Source organism: Oncorhynchus keta, chromosome 11 (assembly GCF_023373465.1).
Source record: "Oncorhynchus keta strain PuntledgeMale-10-30-2019 chromosome 11, Oket_V2, whole genome shotgun sequence".
NCBI lineage: Eukaryota > Metazoa > Chordata > Actinopteri > Salmoniformes > Salmonidae > Oncorhynchus > Oncorhynchus keta.
The window spans coordinates 16,885,892-16,903,717 of record NC_068431.1 but is presented as its reverse complement, the minus strand read 5'-3'; the positions used below and the strand labels follow the sequence as shown (position 1 = coordinate 16,903,717).

The 17,826-nt window shown below is 45.9% G+C and overlaps 1 protein-coding gene across 4 annotated transcripts in view; it reads right to left on the bottom strand.

The window, feature by feature from the left end:
• LOC118389833 (protein Jade-1-like) overlaps window positions 1-17,826 on the bottom strand; it is a 285,673-nt gene that overhangs the window by 192,987 nt on the left and 74,860 nt on the right. For all 4 annotated transcript variants that reach the window (XM_052529609.1, XM_052529610.1, XM_052529611.1 and 1 more), the window contains one exon: window positions 11,661-11,818. In XM_052529609.1, coding sequence (XP_052385569.1) covers window positions 11,661-11,818 — 158 coding nt within the window. The remainder of the gene's footprint in view (window positions 1-11,660; window positions 11,819-17,826) is intronic.

Here is a 17,826-nt window from a genome sequence, read left to right as displayed (position 1 = left end):
GTGGTCCCAGCTCTCTTCAGGTCATTGACCAGGTCCTGCCATGTAGTTCTGGGCTGATCCCTCACCTTCCTCATGATCATTGATGCCACACGAGGTGAGATCTTGCATGGAGCCCAGACCGAGGGTGATTGACCATCATCTTGAACTTCATCCATTTTCTAATAATTGCGCCAACAGTTGTTGACTTCTCACCAAGCTGCTTGCCTATTGTCCTGTAGCCCATCCCAGCCTTGTGCAGGTCTACAATTTTATCCCTGATGTCCTTACACAGCTACCTGGTCTTGGCCATTGTGGAAAGGTTGGAGTCTGTTTGATTGAGTGTACGGACAGGTGTATTTTATACAGGTAATGAGTTCAAACAGGTGCAGTTAATACAGGTAATGAGTGGAGAACAGGAGGGCTTCTTAAAGAAAAACTAACAGGTCTGTGAGAGCCGGAATTCTTACTGGTTGGTAGGTGATCAAATACTTGTCATGCAATAAAATGCAAATTAATTACTTAAAAATTATACAATGTGATTTTCTGGATTTTTGTCTCAGATTCCGTCTCTCACAGTTGAAGTGTACCTATGATAAAAATTACAGACCTCTACATGCTTTGTAAGTGGGAAAACCTGCAAAATCGGTAGTGTATTAAATACTTGTTCTCCCCACTGTACCTGCTGGAACATGTGCTACAGGTGGATGTTGTTATCGTGACCAGTGAACTGAGATAAGGCGGAGCTTTACCTAGCATAGACTTATTGATAACCTGGAGCCAGTGGGTCTGGCGACGAATATGTAGCGAGGGCCAGCCGACTAGAGCATACAGGTCGCAGTGGTGGGTGGTATAAGGGGCTTTGGTAACAAAACGGATGGCACTGTGATAGACTGCATCCAGATTGCTGAGTAGAGTATTGGAATCTATTTTGTAGATGACATCGCCGAAGTTGAGGATCGGTAGGATAGTCAGTTTTACTGGGGTAAGTTTGGCAGCATGAGTGAAGGATGTTTTGTTGCGAAATAGAAAGCCGATTCTAGATTTGATTTTGGATTAGAGATGTTTAATAGGAGTCTGGAAGTAAAGTTTACAGTCTAGCCAGACACCTAGGTATTTATAGTTGTCCACATATTCTAGGTCGGAACCGTCCAGGGTTGTGATGCTAGTTGGGGGGGGCGGGTGCGGGCAGCGAACGGTTGAAAAGCATGCATTTGGTTTTACTAGCGTTTAAGGGCAGTTGGAGGCCACGGAAGGATTGTTGTATGGCATTGAAGCTCGTTTGGAGGTTAGTTATCACAGTGTCCAAGGAAGGGCCAGAAGTATACAGAATGGTGTCGTCTGCATAGAGGTGGATCAGGGAATCGCCAGCAGCAAGAGCGACACCATTGATAGAATTAGAGAAAAGAATTTAACCCTGTGGTACCCCCAAAGAGACTGCCAGAGGTCCGGACAACATGCCCTCCGATTTGACACACTGAACTCTGTCTGCAAAGTAGTTGGGGAACCAGGCGAGGCAGTCACTAGAAAAACCAAGGCTATTGAGACTGCCGATAAAAATACGTGATTCACAGAGTCGAAAGCCTTGGCCAGGTCGATGAAGATGGCTGCACAATACTGTCTTTTATCGATGGCGGTTATGATATCGTTTAGTACCTTGAGCGTGACTGAGGTGCACCCGTGACCGGCTCGGAAACCGGATTGCACAGGTGAGAAGGTACGGTGGGATTCGAAATGGTCAGTGATCCGTTTATTAACTTGGCTTTCGAAGACTTTAGATAGGCAAGATGGATATAGGTCTGTAACAGTTTGGGTCTAGGGTGTCATTCCCTTTGAAGAGGGGGATGACCGCGGCAGCTTTCCAATCTTTAGGGATCTCGGACAATACGAAAGAGCAGGCTGGTAATAGGGGTTGCAACAATGGCGGCGGATAGTTTTAGAAAGAGAGGGTGCAGATTGTCTTTCCCAGCTGATTTGTACGGGTCCAGGTTTTGCAGCTCTTTCAGAACATCTGCTGTCTGGATTTGGGTGAAGGAGAAGCTGGGGAGGCTTGGGCGAGTAGCTGCGGGGAGAGCAGAGCTGTTGGCAGGGGTTGGAGTAGCCAGGAAGAAGGCATGTCCAGCCATTGAGAAATGCTTATCGAAATGTTCGATTATCAGGGATTTATCAGTGGTGACAGTGTTACCTAGCCTCAGTGCAGTGGGCAGCTGGGAGGAGGTGCTCTTGTTCTCCCTGGACTTTACAGTGTCCCAAAATGTTTTGGAGATAGAGCTACAGGAGGCGAATTTCTGCTTGAAAAAGCTAGCCTTTTCTTTCCTGACTGACTGCGTGTATTGGTTCCTGACCTCCCTGAACAGTTGCATATCACGGGGACTATTCAATGCTATTGCAGTCTGCCACAGGATGTTTTTGTGCTGGTCAAGGGCAGTCAGGTCTGGAGTGAACGAAGCACTATATCTGTTCTTAGTTCTGCTTTTTTTTGAACGGGGCATGCTTATCTAAGATGGTGAGGAAATTATTTTTAAAGAATGACCAGGCATCCTCGACTGACGGAATGAGGTCAATATCCTTCCAGGATCGATTAGAAAGGCCTGCTCGCAGAAGTGTTTGACAGTGATGAGGGGTGGTCGTTTGACCGCGGACCCGTAGCGGATACAGGCAATGAGACAGTGATCGCTGAGATCCTGATTGAAAACAGCAGAGGTGTATTTGGAGGGCAAGTTGGTCAAGATAATGTCTATGAGGGTGCCCATGTTTACAGATTTAGGGTTGTACCTGGCTCTCATGAGGACCACCACAGGAATGGAATACCCAGAGTTACCTCTGCTGCAGAGGATCAGTTCATTAGAGTTACCAGCCTCAGAAATTGCAGCCCAAATAAATGCTTCACAGAGTTCAAGTAACAGACACATCTCAACATCAACTGTTCAGAGGAGACTGAATGAATCAGGCCCTCATGGTCAAATTGCTGCAAAGAAACCACTACTAATAGACACCAATAATACGAAGTAGAAGAAGAAGTAGAAGAAGAAGAGACTTGCTTGGGCAAAGACACACAACCCAATGGACATTAGACCAGTGGACATCTGTCCTTTAGTCTGATGAGTCCAAATTTGAGATTTTTGGTTATAACTGCTGTGTCTTTGTGAGACGCGGAGTAGGTGAACGGATCATCTGCGCATGTGTGGTTCCCACCGTGAAGCATGGAGGAGGAGGTGTGATGGTGCTTTGCCAGTGACACTGTCTGCGATTTATTTAGAATTGAAGGCACACTTAACCAGCATGGCTACCACAGCATTCTGCAGCAATATGCCACCCCATGTGGTTTGTGCTTATTTAACTATCATTTGTTTTTTTAACGGGACAGAAGCCAACATGTGCTCAGCACAAGAGTGTGCAAAGCTGCCATCAAGACAAAGGGTGGCTCCTTTGAATAATCTCAAATATATATATAAAAATAAATAAAAAATTGTTTTAACACTTTTTTGGTTACTACATGATTCCATATGTGTTATTTCATAGTGTTGATGTCTTCACTATTATTCTACAATGTAGAAAATAGTAAAAAATAAAGAAAAAGCCTTTGAATGAGTAGGTGTGTCCAAACTTTTGACTGGTACTGCACATGTAGACACACACACACACACACACACACACACACACTCACACACACACTCACACTCACACTCACACTCACACTCACACACAGGACAGGCAGATGGGGGTTGGTTAGGAACCTTCAGGTGGCCCAGATGTTGCTCAGCTCACAATGCATGACACACAGCTTTGATCTGCCACACGGGTCCAACCATCAGCACTGATGGATAGAGTGGGTGTGTGTGTCTGTAGGGTGGGAGAACTCCATTCCCTTGGGAAGATACTCAGCTTCACTACCCAGTGGAGAACTAACACACACACAAACACTAAGCTTGGGCAATATACCGTTTATACTGTATACCAAGGTATTTCAAAATACCCATGCTTATAACAATAAGTTAAGTATAACTATAAGAAATCTAAAATAAATCATATTCAGGTCAGGGCTCCAGTCATGCATTTGGTTTGCTAAGTGGCTAGATGTCAAGATCAAACTTGTTGGTTACAGCGGTAATACTGTACACCCCGGTATGATATAGAAACAGTATGAACATCTGGTTACTGTCCAACCCTTATATACACGCACACGCAATTCCACTCAGGCAAACATCCCATATCCAGGGGAGAACTAACACACAACCACATACCGCCCAAGGATTCCTACTGTATAACACACAGAAGCAGCCCCCCCCCCCCCACACACACACACACACACACACACACACACACACACTCAGCCCTGGGGACAGCTTACACACACAATCGCTGTTGTGCTTTAGGGTGGAATACAAATTACTTCCAGTGATCCATGTACTTATTCCAAGCACAGCTTGCATGGATTTCATCTCATGTTTAACTAACAAGTCTTCAACTCACAGAGCTGATGTGCCACTACGGGGAGCTCTACTAACACACTGATGAGTTACCGGCTCATATAAAATTAACCACAGAATCCAAACCTGAGCATATTTTTGTCCATATTGCGTAAAATCTTTTCTGTGCATATGGAGTACGAGCAAGAGTCGATTTGGGATTGGGCCAGAGTTCACCAAGGAATAGATGAGACAATGCAAGGAGAGGGCATCCCTGTGAAATGGTTAACAGGAGAGAGTAATGGGAAGCCGGGCCTGTAAGTGATTTCACCCCTCCATCCAGCCACCCTGCTGAGAGAGCATAACAACCATACCGTATGCCTGGACTCTAACCAAGCCTGGCCTTTACTGCAGCTCTGGAGCACTGGAGACCACACCTCAGTTCAGATACTATTCAAAATATTCATAATACTATCGCAGGGTTTGACTGTGCTTCCTGGTACATATTGAACCAATAGAATAGTCCCAAAAGTGCAAACCCCACCCATCTGTCACAGGCTAAAGCAAACACTCAAAAGTATTTGCAAGATTGTTTTATAGTATTTGAATCTGGGTCTGCTCTGGATCTCTGTAGACACCGCTAGACCACAGGCCCAGGCAGAGTCACCGTGGTTAGACAGACTGCAGGCTGGCTGCGGCCAGAGATACCATTACCAAGCTGAACCCGGTTAGGTCAGATAGAGCAGCAAGCCAAGCTCAAAACAGTCAGTCTTGAACCCATGGCAGCACAGGCAGGCGGACAGCAGCACCAGTCAGTCTGGTAATGAACAGTGGGTTCTTAAAACTTCATTGACCCATACTCATCCTTGGCTGGGAGCTGGCCTCTTTATGTCAATAATCCTCATGGAAGGAGTCTTGAATGGATGGGAAGAGTTTGGGGAGTTCCCAGTTGTTGAAGTGGACATAAAGTAGCGTACTGTGACTTCCTGGTCTGTTGGGAGAGGATGCAGCCAAATGGCACCCTATTGCCTATATAATGCACTTCTTCTGAACAGGGCCCTGGTAAAAAGTAGTACTATATTTGGGACAGCCTCTAGGACTGGGCAGAGGTTGTTCCCAATCCCTGGAGAGCCACTGTTAGTTCCCTGGGCCAAGGCTCTGCTCTCTAAACTTCCTTCTCCCACCTGCGGTCCATCAAGCCCAACAGTCTCTCTCAGCTTCTGTTTTACTATCCTCTCTTCTCACAGCCCCAAAGCCATGTACATGGTCAGGAAGTCTTCCCCTCTCAGTCCCTAAGCCATGTACATGGTCAGGAAGTCTTCCCCTCTCAGTCCCTAAGCCATGTGCATGGTCAGGAAGTCTTCCCCTCTCAGTCCCTAAGCCATGTACATGGTCAGGAAGTCTTCCCCTCTCAGTCCCTAAGCCATGTACATGGTCAGGAAGTCTTCCCCTCTCAGTCCCTAAGCCATGTACATGGTCAGGAAGTCTTCCCCCTCTCAGCCCCTAAGCCATGTACATGGTCAGGAAGTCTTCCCCTCTCAGTCCCTAAGCCATGTACATGGTCAGGAAGTCTTCCCCTCTCAGTCCCTAAGCCATGTACATGGTCAGTCCCTAAGCCATGTACATGGTCAATTCTTCCCAGGAAGTCTCAGTCCCTAAGCCATGTACATGGTCAGGAAGTCTTCCCCTCTCAGTCCCTAAGCCATGTACATGGTCAGGAAGTCTTCCCTCTCTCAGTCCCTAAGCCATGTACATGGTCAGGAAGTCTTCCCCTCTCAGTCCCTAAGCCATGTACATGGTCAGGAAGTCTTCCCCTCTCAGTCCCTAAGCCATGTACATGGTCAGGAAGTCTTCCCCTCTCAGTCCCTAAGCCATGTACATGGTCAGGAAGTCTTCCCCTCTCAGTCCCTAAGCCATGTACATGGTCAGGAAGTCTTCCCCTCTCAGTCCCTAAGCCATGTACATGGTCAGGAAGTCTTCCCCTCTCAGTCCCTAAGCCATGTACATGGTCAGGAAGTCTTCCCCTCTCAGTCCCTAAGCCATGTACATGGTCAGGAAGTCTTCCCCTCTCAGTCCCTAAGCCATGTACATGGTCAGGAAGTCTTCCCCTCTCAGCCCCAAAGCCATGTACATACATGGTCATGGTCAGGAAGTCTTCCCCTCAGTCCCTAAGCCATGTACATGGTCAGGAAGTCTTCCCCTCTCAGTCCCTAAGCCATGTACATGGTCAGGAAGTCTTCCCTCTCAGTCCCTAAGCCATGTACATGGTCAGGAAGTCTTCCCCTCTCAGTCCCTAAGCCATGTACATGGTCAGGAAGTCTTCCTCTCTCAGTCCCTAAGCCATGTACATGGTCAGGAAGTCTTCCCCTCTCAGTCCCTAAGCCATGTACATGGTCAGGAAGTCTTCCCCTCTCAGTCCCTAAGCCATGTACATGGTCAGGAAGTCTTCCCCTCAGTCCCTAAGCCATGTACATGGTCAGGAATTCTTCCCCTCTCAGTCCCTAAGCCATGTACATGGTCAGGAATTCTTCCCCTCTCAGTCCCTAAGCCATGTACATGGTCAAGTCTTCCCCTCTCAGTCCCTAAGCCATGTAATTCTTCCCCTCTCAGTCCCTAAGCCATGTACATGGTCAGGAATTCTTCCCCTCTCAGTCCCTAAGCCATGTACATGGTCAGGCCATGTAAGTCTTCCCCTCTCAGTCCCTAAGCCATGTACATGGTCAGGAAGTCTTCCTCTCTCAGTCCCTAAGCCATGTACATGGTCAGGAAGTCTTCCCCTCTCAGTCCCTAAGCCATGTACATGGTCAGGAAGTCTTCCCCTCTCAGTCCCTAAGCCATGTACATGGTCAGGAAGTCTTCCTCTCTCAGTCCCTAAGCCATGTACATGGTCAGGAAGTCTTCCCCTCTCAGTCCCTAAGCCATGTACATGGTCAGGAAGTCTTCCCCTCTCAGTCCCTAAGCCATGTACATGGTCAGGAAGTCTTCCCCTCTCAGTCCCTAAGCCATGTACATGGTCAGGAAGTCTTCCCCTCTCAGTCCCTAAGCCATGTACATGGTCAGGAAGTCTTCCCCTCTCAGTCCCTAAGCCATGTACATGGTCAGGAAGTCTTCCCTCTCAGTCCCTAAGCCATGTACATGGTCAGGAAGTCTTCCCCTCTCAGTCCCTAAGCCATGTACATGGTCAGGAAGTCTTCAGGAAGTCTTCTCTCAGTCCCTAAGCCATGTACATGGTCAGGAAGTCTTCCTCTCTCAGTCCCTAAGCCATGTACATGGTCAGGAAGTCTTCCTCTCTCAGTCCCTAAGCCATGTACATGGTCAGGAAGTCTTCCCCTCTCAGTCCCTAAGCCATGTACATGGTCAGGAAGTCTTCCCTCTCAGTCCCTAAGCCATGTACATGGTCAGGAAGTCTTCCCCTCTCAGTCCCTAAGCCATGTACATGGTCAGGAAGTCTTCCCCTCTCAGTCCCTAAGCCATGTACATGGTCAGGGTCAAGTCTTCCCCTCTCAGTCCTAAGCCATGTACATGGTCAGGAAGTCTTCCTCTCTCAGTCCCTAAGCCATGTACATGGTCAGGAAGTCTTCCTCTCTCAGTCCCTAAGCCATGTACATGGTCAGGAAGTCTTCCCCTCTCAGTCCCCCTAAGCCATGTACATGGTCAGGAAGTCTTCCCCTCTCAGTCCCTAAGCCATCTACATGGTCAGGAAGTCTTCCCCTCTCAGTCCCTAAGCCATCTACATGGTCAGGAAGTCTTCCCCTCTCAGTCCCTAAGCCATGTACATGGTCAGGAAGTCTTCCTCTCTCAGTCCCTAAGCCATGTACATGGTCAGGAAGTCTTCCCCTCTCAGTCCCTAAGCCATGTACATGGTCAGGAAGTCTTCCTCTCTCAGGCCAAACCAAAGACGAAGTCTTTGAAGTATGATGGTTTCCAGTTCGCTGTCACCACAGTCGAAACATAAAGAAAAATGCCTGATGCTCCGGTGTCAAGCCTCATCTCATCTTGTTTGGAGAGAGTCTCATACATGTCATTATTTCTGTCCCCATTGCTTCAAGGGGGACTGAGGATAAAGAGACCATGCCAATTTGTCATTCTCTGTCTACCAAATGAGACTGTTATGCAACAGCTAATTACTTGCACTTGGCCCAGGGAGGGTCTCTTTCTCTCCCCCCCCCCGTAGTGCGGTGTTGGTTATCTTCCATGAAAAGAGAAAGGGGAGAGAGGAGCACAAACACAGTGACCCAGCAGTCTCAACGTATTTCTCTGCAACCATAAAGCATTTAGCTGAAACCGCCGTAGCACAGTAAGCTTGTACAGACAGACAGAGACCGAGATACAGAGACCGAGAGACCGCACGGCAGAGGGTAAGAGGAGGCCAGCAAGCCCAGAGAGAGAAAGAACACTAGGCTAGCTGAGCCAGACAGGCCCTGCAGTTTCTCTTTTCCACAATTTTTGGAGGATGATGTCATTATTTATTTTAAAGCTAGCTGTCTAAGCCTGAGGCAGGAGCAGAGAGAACAGACGGGGGGAGGACAAAGCTTTCTAACCAACTTGAACATACCACCCGCTTTGAGCAATCAACTCCCTTCTCATCTACCTTTATTGAGCTATGTATCACTCCATCTCCACACATTCTAAATCAATCAAATCGATCAAGGAAAACTTGTGGTAATTTGTGCATATTTCCACACTCACCTATTACTCTCCTTATCTATCTCTCTATATCCATCTCTCGCTCTATATCCATCTCTCTCTCTAAATCAATTTCAATTCAAGGGACTTTATTGGCATGGAACATATGTTAACATTGACAAAGCAAGTGAGGTAGATAATATACTGAAGTGAAATAAAAAATTAAAATGAACAGTAAACATTACACTCACAGAAGTTCCAAAAGAATAAAGACATTACAAATGTCATATGTATATATACAGTGGGGCAAAAAAGTATTTAGTCAGCCACCAATTGTGCAAGTTCTCCCGCTTAAAAAGATGAGGCCTGTAATTTTTCATCATAGGTACACTTCAACTATGACAGACAAAATTAGAAGAAAAAAATCCTGAAAATCACATTGTAGGATTTTTTTATGAATTTATTTGCAAGTTATGGTGGAAAATAAGTATTTGGTCAATACCGTGGCGGAGATCTTTGTGGGCTATACTCGGCCTTGTCTCAGGATGGTAAGTTGGTGGTTGAAGATATCCCTCTAGTGGTGTGGGGGCTGTGCTTTGGCAAAGTGGGTGGGGTTATATCCTTCCTGTTTGGCCCTGTCCGGGGGTGTCCTCGGATGGGGCCACAGTGTCTCCTGACCCCTCCTGTCTCAGCCTCCAGTATTTATGCTGCAGTAGTTTATGTGTCGGGGGGCTAGGGTCAGTTTGTTATATCTGGAGTACTTCTCCTGTCCTATTCGGTGTCCTGTGTGAATCTAAGTGTGCGTTCTCTAATTCTCTCCTTCTCTCTTTTTTTCTCTCTCTCGGAGGACCTGAGCCCTAGGACCATGCCCCAGGACTACCTGACATGATGACTCCTTGCTGTCCCCAGTCCACCTGGCCATGCTGCTGCTCCAGTTTCAACTGGCCTGGGCCCTAGGACCATGTCCCAGGACTACCTGACATGATGACTCCTTGCTGTCCCCAGTCCACCTGGCCATGCTGCTGCTCCAGTTTCAACTGTTCTGCCTTACTATTATTCAACCATGCTGGTCATTTATGAACATTTGAACATCTTGGCCACGTTCTGTTATAATCTCCACCCGGCACAGCCAGAAGATTACTGGCCACCCCACATATGCTCTCTCTAATTCTCTCTTTCTTTCTCTCTCTCGGAGGACCTGAGCCCTAGGACCGTGCCCCAGGACTACCTGACATGATGGCTCCTTGCTGTCCCCAGTCCACCTGACTGTGCTGCTGCTCCAGTTTCAACTGTTCTGCCTTATTATTATTCAACCATGCTGGTCATTTATGAACATTTGAACATCTTGGTCATGTTCTGTTATAATCTCTACCCGGCACAGCCAGAAGAGGACTGGCCACCCCACATAGCCCGGTTCCTCTCTAGGTTTCTTTCTAGGTTTTGGCCTTTCTAGGGAGTTTTTCCTAGCCACCGTGCTTTTACACCTGCATTGTTTGCTGTTTGGGGTTTTAGGCTGGGTTTCTGTACAGCACTTTGAGATATCAGCTGATGTACGAAGGGCTATATAAATACATTTGATTTGAATTTTATCTCAATACTTTGTTTGGTTATGTTGCACTTCCTAAGGCTTCCACTAGATGTCAACAGTCTTTAGAACCTTGTTTGAGGCTTCTACTGTGAAGTGGACCGAATGAGAGGGGAATGAGTCAGGTGTCTGGCAGATTGCCACAGGCTCGTATCGCGCGGTCACGAGAGAGTTAGCTTTTCTTCCATTGCTTTTATACAGACATAGGAATTCTCCGGTTGGAACATTCTTGAAGATTGATTCACTTAGAACACTTAGTTTGACAAGTTTCTACGACCAGTAAAATAACTTTTTGAACTTTCCGTCCGACGTTCGGCTGGACCTGAACTCGCGTTTGGATTTGTTTACCAAATGCCCTAACAAAAGAAGCTATTTGGACATAAATAATGAACGTAACGCGCCAATGTAAAATGAGATTTTTTTCAAAATAAATATGCACTTTAGCGAACAAAACATACATGTATTGTGTAAAATGAAGTCCTATGAGTGTAATCTGATGAAGATCATCAAAGGTTAGTGATTAATTTCATCTCCAATTGTGCTTTTTGAGACTCCTCTCTTTGGCTGGAAAAATGGCTGTGTTTTTCTGTGACTTGGTGGTGACCTAACAATCGTTTGTGGTGCTTTCACTGTAAAGCTTTTTTGAAATGAGACACTGTGGCTGGATTAACGAGAATTGTATCTTTAAAATGGTGTAAAATATTTTTGTTGTTTTAAATTAGGCGCCCTGCACTTTCACTGGCTGTTGGCTACCGTCCCACATATCCCAGAGAGGTTATGAACAAATTCTAATTTACAATGACGGCCTATCCCGGCCAAACCCTAACAACGCTGAGCCAAATGTGCGCTGCCCTATGGGACTCCCAATCACAGCCGGATGTGATACAGCCTGGATTTGAACCAGGGACCGTAGTGACACCTCTTACACCGAGATGCAGTGCCTTAGACCACTGCGCCACTGGCTTCATTGCCAAAATCCCGAAGTATCCCTTTAAGTGTGGTTGTTCCATGGTCGTACTGTATTAGAGCAGTCAAAGCATTCAAACAGTCAGTATCGTCCCTACCTGACGACAGGTTCTGGGATGGCGTCTACGCTGGCAGGGACCTGGACCCCCTTCTCCCACTCCTGTCTCCAGGGGTCTGACAGCACATAGAAGTCATTGGGGCCCAGCTGGGCCGAGTCTGGCAGCTTCATGGCTGTGATGAAGTCCGTCCGGAACACCTGACATAAAACACAAAGAGAGAGGGTTGACACCTGACACAATACAACAGAGAAAGACAGAGAGATTCAGTTAAATTATCACAATAATTTGCATCTGTATAGCAGATTGAATTTAAGAAGAAATGACAGGTTTTAGGCTAAACATGACCATCTCTCAGGCTGTACATTGTATGCAGCAGTCCATTTAGGTTAATTTAAGAGTTATATTGTAAGCACAAAACAAGTACTTTTGTGGTTGGCAGCGGTCAAATAAACGTTCCAATTAACACTACACAGTATTTGTGTATACAAAGCCAGCATAAAAAGGGGCATTTTACATTTCAACATCCAACAAAGGTCATCAGTAAAGGTCATAGGGCTCTGGACAAACGTAGTACACTAAAAACAGAACCATTTGGGACGCACATAGTGTCTTCAGAGAGACTCAATCCTGTGCCCTGCCAAAGGCCTGCGGAGCAGCACTGATGTTATCCGTCCCATAATACGCACAGATCCCATGAATAAAAATACTCAAGGACATCAGCCACAGGCCCACGGCACCGTGCAGAGCCGAAAAATAATGACTACTTATTTTACTACCAACATCAAGTATACCTGATTACTACGGGAAGCACTACTGTTTTCCTACTGAACACTTTCCTGTGTATCTTGAGTAGTACATAAACTACACATTCACTACACAATCCGCCCCATCCGTAGTGGTTAAGTAGTTTTAGGTAGGGGTTAGGCAGTGGTTAGGTAGTAGTAGGTAAGGGTTAGGTAGTATTAGGTAGTATTAGGTAGGGGTTAGGTACGGGTTAGGTAGTCAAATCAAATCAAAATCCAATTTTATTTGTCACATACACATGGTTAGCAGATGTTAATGCGAGTGTAGCGAAATGCTTGTGCTTCTAGTTCCGACAATGCAGTAATAACCAACAAGTAATCTAACTGGGGCGGCAGCGTAGCCTAGTGGTTAGAGAGTTCAAACCCCCGAGCTGACAAGGTACAAATCTGTCGTTCTGCCCCTGACCAGGCAGTTAACCCACTGTTCCCAGGCCGTCGAAAATAAGAATATGTTCTTAACTGACTTGCCTGGTTAAATAAAGGTAAAAAAATATATATATAAAAATAAAAAATACAAAACTAACAATTCCAAAACTGCTGTCTTATACACAGTGTAAGTGGATAAAGAATATGTACATAAGGATATATGAATGAGTGATGGTACCGAGCAGCATAGGCAAGATACAGTAGATGGTATTCGAGTACAGTATATACATATGAGATGACTATGTAAACAAAGTGGCATAGTTAAAGTGGCTAGTGATACATGTACTACATAAGGATGCAGTCGATGATATAGAGTACAGTATATACGTATGCATATGAGATTAGGTAGTATTGGGTAGTATTAGGTAGTATTAGGTAGGGGTGAGGTAGTCGTCTCAAATAAAACTGTGAAGGACCTCGCCGTTACTCTGGACCCTGATCTCTCTTTTGAAGAACATATCAAGACCGTTTCGAGGACAGCTTTTTCCATCTACGTAATATTGGAAAAATCAGAAACTTTCTGTCCAAAAATGATGCAGAAAACTTAATCCATGCTTTTGTCACTTCTAGGTTAGACTACTGCAATGCTCTACTTTCCGGCTACCCGGATAAAGCACTAAATACACTTCAGTTAGTGCTAAATACGGCTGCTAGAATCCTGACTAGAACCAAAAAATGTGATCATATTACTCCAGTGCTAGCCTCTCTACACTGGCTTCCTGTCAAAGCAAGGGCTGATTTTAAGGTTTTACTGCTAACCTACAAAACATTACATGGGCTTGCTCCTACCTATCTCTCTGATTTGGTCCTGCTGTACATACCTACACGTACGCTACGGTCACAAGACGCAGGCCTCCTAATTGTCCCTAGAATTTCTAAGCAAACAGCTGGAGGCAGGGCTTTCTCCTATAGAGCTCAATTTTTATGGAACGGTCTACCTACCCATGTCAGAGAAGCAAACTCGGTCTCAACCTTTAAGTCTTTACTGAAGACTCATCTCTTCAGTGGGTCATATGATTGAGTGTAGTCTGGCCCAGGAGTGGGAAGGTGAACGGAAAGGCTCTGGAGCAACGAACCGCCCTTGCTGTCTCTGCCTGGCCGGTTCCCCTATTTCCACTGGGATTCTCTGCCTCTAACCCTATTACAGGGGCTGAGTCACTGGCTTACTGGGGCTCTCTCATGCCGTCCCTGCAGGGGGTGCGTCACCTGAGTGGGTTGATTCACTGTTGTGGTCATCCTGTCTGGTAGGTAGGTGAGTGAGAAGACTGTCTAAAATATCCAGTGTTTCTGAATTTTTCAATCTACCCTGCAATATACAATCGTCAGGACCAGGAACATCTTCCTCCTCATGCACAGATCTAGCACGACAAGAACCTAGCACGACAAGAAAACAACGGTATCAGCCAAAATAACAGGTTTTACCGTCCTCTGTAGAATCCCACTATTCAGTCTCAGAGGAACTTGCATAATAGGGTTTTAACAGATTTACATGGCACAGCTGGTGTGCTTTCCTCCATTCTGGAGTGGCAAACTAGATAATTTTGCTCAGTGTACTGGCGCACCACTGTATATGGACCTTGAAACTTGGCTTGAAAAGCAGAGAGCAAGAACCTGGTCACCCGGACTAAAGTGACGAGGCTCAGCTCGGCGATCAAATATGCCCTTCATCCTCTCCTGTGAAGATGATAACTTCTCTTTAGCCATTTCACCAGCGGCGTACAGCCGTCGGCGGAAATCACACACATATGATAACAGGGACTGAGGAGGCTCGGGAGACTTCCAGTCATCCTGGAGAACAGATAAAAGTCCACGCACCCTATGTCCAAACACAAGGTCATTTGGACTGTAACCCATGCTCTCCTGTGAAACCTCCCTAGCGGCTAACAGTAACCAAGGCAACCCCTCCTCCCAATCCTTATCCAGCTCAGTACAATAAGCTCTCAACAAAGACTTAAGTGTTTGATGGAAACGTTCCAGTGCTCCTTGACTTTGCGCGTGATAGGCGCTAGACAAATTGTTTAATATGGAGCTGTTGAAGAACCTGACTAAACAGATTAGAGGTGAAATTAGATCCTTGATCACTCTGAATGACCTTAGGGATTCCAAACAATGAGAGAAACTGAGTCAAAGCTTTTAACACAGATTTAGTCGTGATAGATCAGAGAGGATAGGCAGCAGGAAACCTAGTGGTCTGACACATCACAGTGAACAGGTAACTGCTACCCTTTTAGAATGAGGCAGAGGACCCACACAGTCAATAATCAGATACTCAAAAGGTTGGCTGAGTACAGGAATAGGAAACAATGGTACCGGTTTAATAGCTTGATTAGGCTTACCAGTTTATTGACAGGTGTGACAAGTTTTGATAAAATCAGAAACATCCCTCTTTAATCTAGGCCAAAATAAATTTCTTAAAATGCGATTGTAGGTTTTCCTCACCCCCATATGTCCAGCAACATCGCTGTGGGAAGTTTCCAACACCAACTCACGAAGCTTAACTGGTACAACAACCTGACTAATTGCCTCCCCCTGAAAACAACTATCATGAGACAACCACTTTCTCATCAGGACATCCTCTTGGAGAAAATAGCCATGGGTGACATCTCCAAACTGTTCTACAGGCACAATTTGGTCACGCAACTCTTCTAACGTGGGGTCATCCAGTTGCGCATGAATTAGATCTGAGCGGGTTACAGATAACGGGATAACAGTGACATACTTCTTTGTATTATTATCATTAGTCGGCGCAGTGACCAGTTCGCCACGGCTCATAGAACGTGTCACTGCACACGCAGAGAACACCTCTGGGAAACTCTGTACACTCATCAGGAATCCCAACAATTGATGGCTTAGTGGAAACCACTAGAGATGGAAACATGACAGGCCATACACGCTCACCAGCCAAGTTATTCCCAAGGATAACGTCAATACCCTCAATAGGAAACAAAGGACACAATCCCACACAACAACTTCACCAGCCCACAATCCAACATCAGTTTATGCAATGGAACTGACAGTGTTCAAACCTATTCCCCTAATTAGAACACTATTCCCCGAATCAGTCTCAGCAGAAAAGGGTAACACAGACTCCAACACAAATGATTCAGAGGCACCTGTGTCTCTCAGGATCTTCACTGGCACTAGGTCTTTACTTCCTAACATAGATACAAAACCTTCCGTAATGAAAGGTAAATAGTCTGGATCAATATGGACTTTCACATTCTCCTGGGCCTGAGGAAATGAGTCATGAGTGAACTGATGTGGAACAGGTGCAGCTAACGCGGTAGACTTAGATTTAGCGTAAGCACCCTTTGACCTGAGAAGTGGACATTCGTTTTTTCCAATGACCTGAACCTTGACAGTAGTGACACTCCTGCCCAAAGTCAGCTTTACCATGGGAGTCAGTCTGAACCCTAGTTGAATAGAACTCTGCTCGTGAACCAAAGTATCTCGGTGAGCGAAGCCCAAATCTATCCGAACGCCCCCACTCTTTCCGAATACGGGGCTCTGCAAAGACACTTTTGTGAGTCAACACATACTCGTCTGCCAAAACCGCAGCTTCAGCGACATTCTTTACATTCTGTTCGTTAATATATGTGGCAATACAATCAGGAATTGTGTCCTTAAATTGCTCTAACATAATCAGATCACACAGCCCTTGGAAAGTCACAACTGCATAGGCGGAACACCAGCGATTAAACTGTGAAGATAATTGTCGCGCAAACTCAACATGAGTCTGGTTATCATCCCTTTTTAAAGTTCTAAATCGTTGGCGGTAAGCCTCAGGGACCAATTCATAAATCTGTAACACAGCTGTTTTAACTTTATCATAACTGGCACTGTCGTGTACACTAAGAGCTGAATATGCTTCCTGCGCTTTACCAGTCAGCACACACTGCAACATTAAAGTGCGGTCAGAATCAGGCCAACTCCTAGCGTCAGCAACCCGCTCAAACAACGAAAATAATGTCTCTGGGTCCCTTTCATTAAACTGAGGCAATAACCATAAGTTCCCAACAATATCAAATGTCTCTGGGGCACAACCAAAAGAGGAACTACCCCTAGGTAAATCTGGGTCACCTTCCCAAAACAAACTCTCCCCTGAGATCTTTCCTTCCCTAACCAACTCTATACGTTCTTGTTGCAACTTGATTTTAGCACGCTCCATATCTTGTTTAAATGCCAATTCCTTTTCATACTTTACACGATCATGCTCTCTCTTCTCACGATCATGCTGCCGATCATGCTCCATCTTCTCACGATCATGCTGCCGATCATGCTCTCTCTTCTCACGATCATGCTCTCTCTTCTCACGATCATGCACTCTTCTCACGATCATGCTCTCTCTTCTCACGATCATGCTCTCTCTTCTCACGATCATGCTCTCTCTTCTCACGATCATGCTCTCTCTTCTCACGATCATGCTGCCGATCATGCTCGCTCTTCTCACGATCATGCTGCCGATCATGCTCTCTCTTCTCACGATCATGCTCTCTCTTCTCACGATCATGCTGCAGATCATGCTCACTCTTCTCACGATCATGCTGCCGATCATGCTCGCTCTTCTCACGATCATGCTCCAGCTGAAACAGAAGCAGTTCTTTCTGCTGTTCAAAAAGAAGGCTACTAGGACTAACCGATGGAATGGCCATTGTAACGTTATGGGGAGACGACAAATTCTCAGCAGAGGCTGGCCCAGTGGTAACTTCAAGAATTACCACTCTCCATCAGATTGGCCTTCAATATCAACCAAATAGAATTCTTTAGACGTTTATCACTAATCTCAACCTCGTAGTAACAGCTGTTCTTTAGTACCTAAATCTAACAACTCCTCCGATGGAAAGCGAATTAACTCATCTACATAAGACGCCATAGTCACACAAAAAAAAATCTCGCTCTTCCCCTCTGCTGAGCACACCAGACCACAACCCGAGAATTGACAATCACCCTGAGCACCACAGAAGAGAGATGAGATA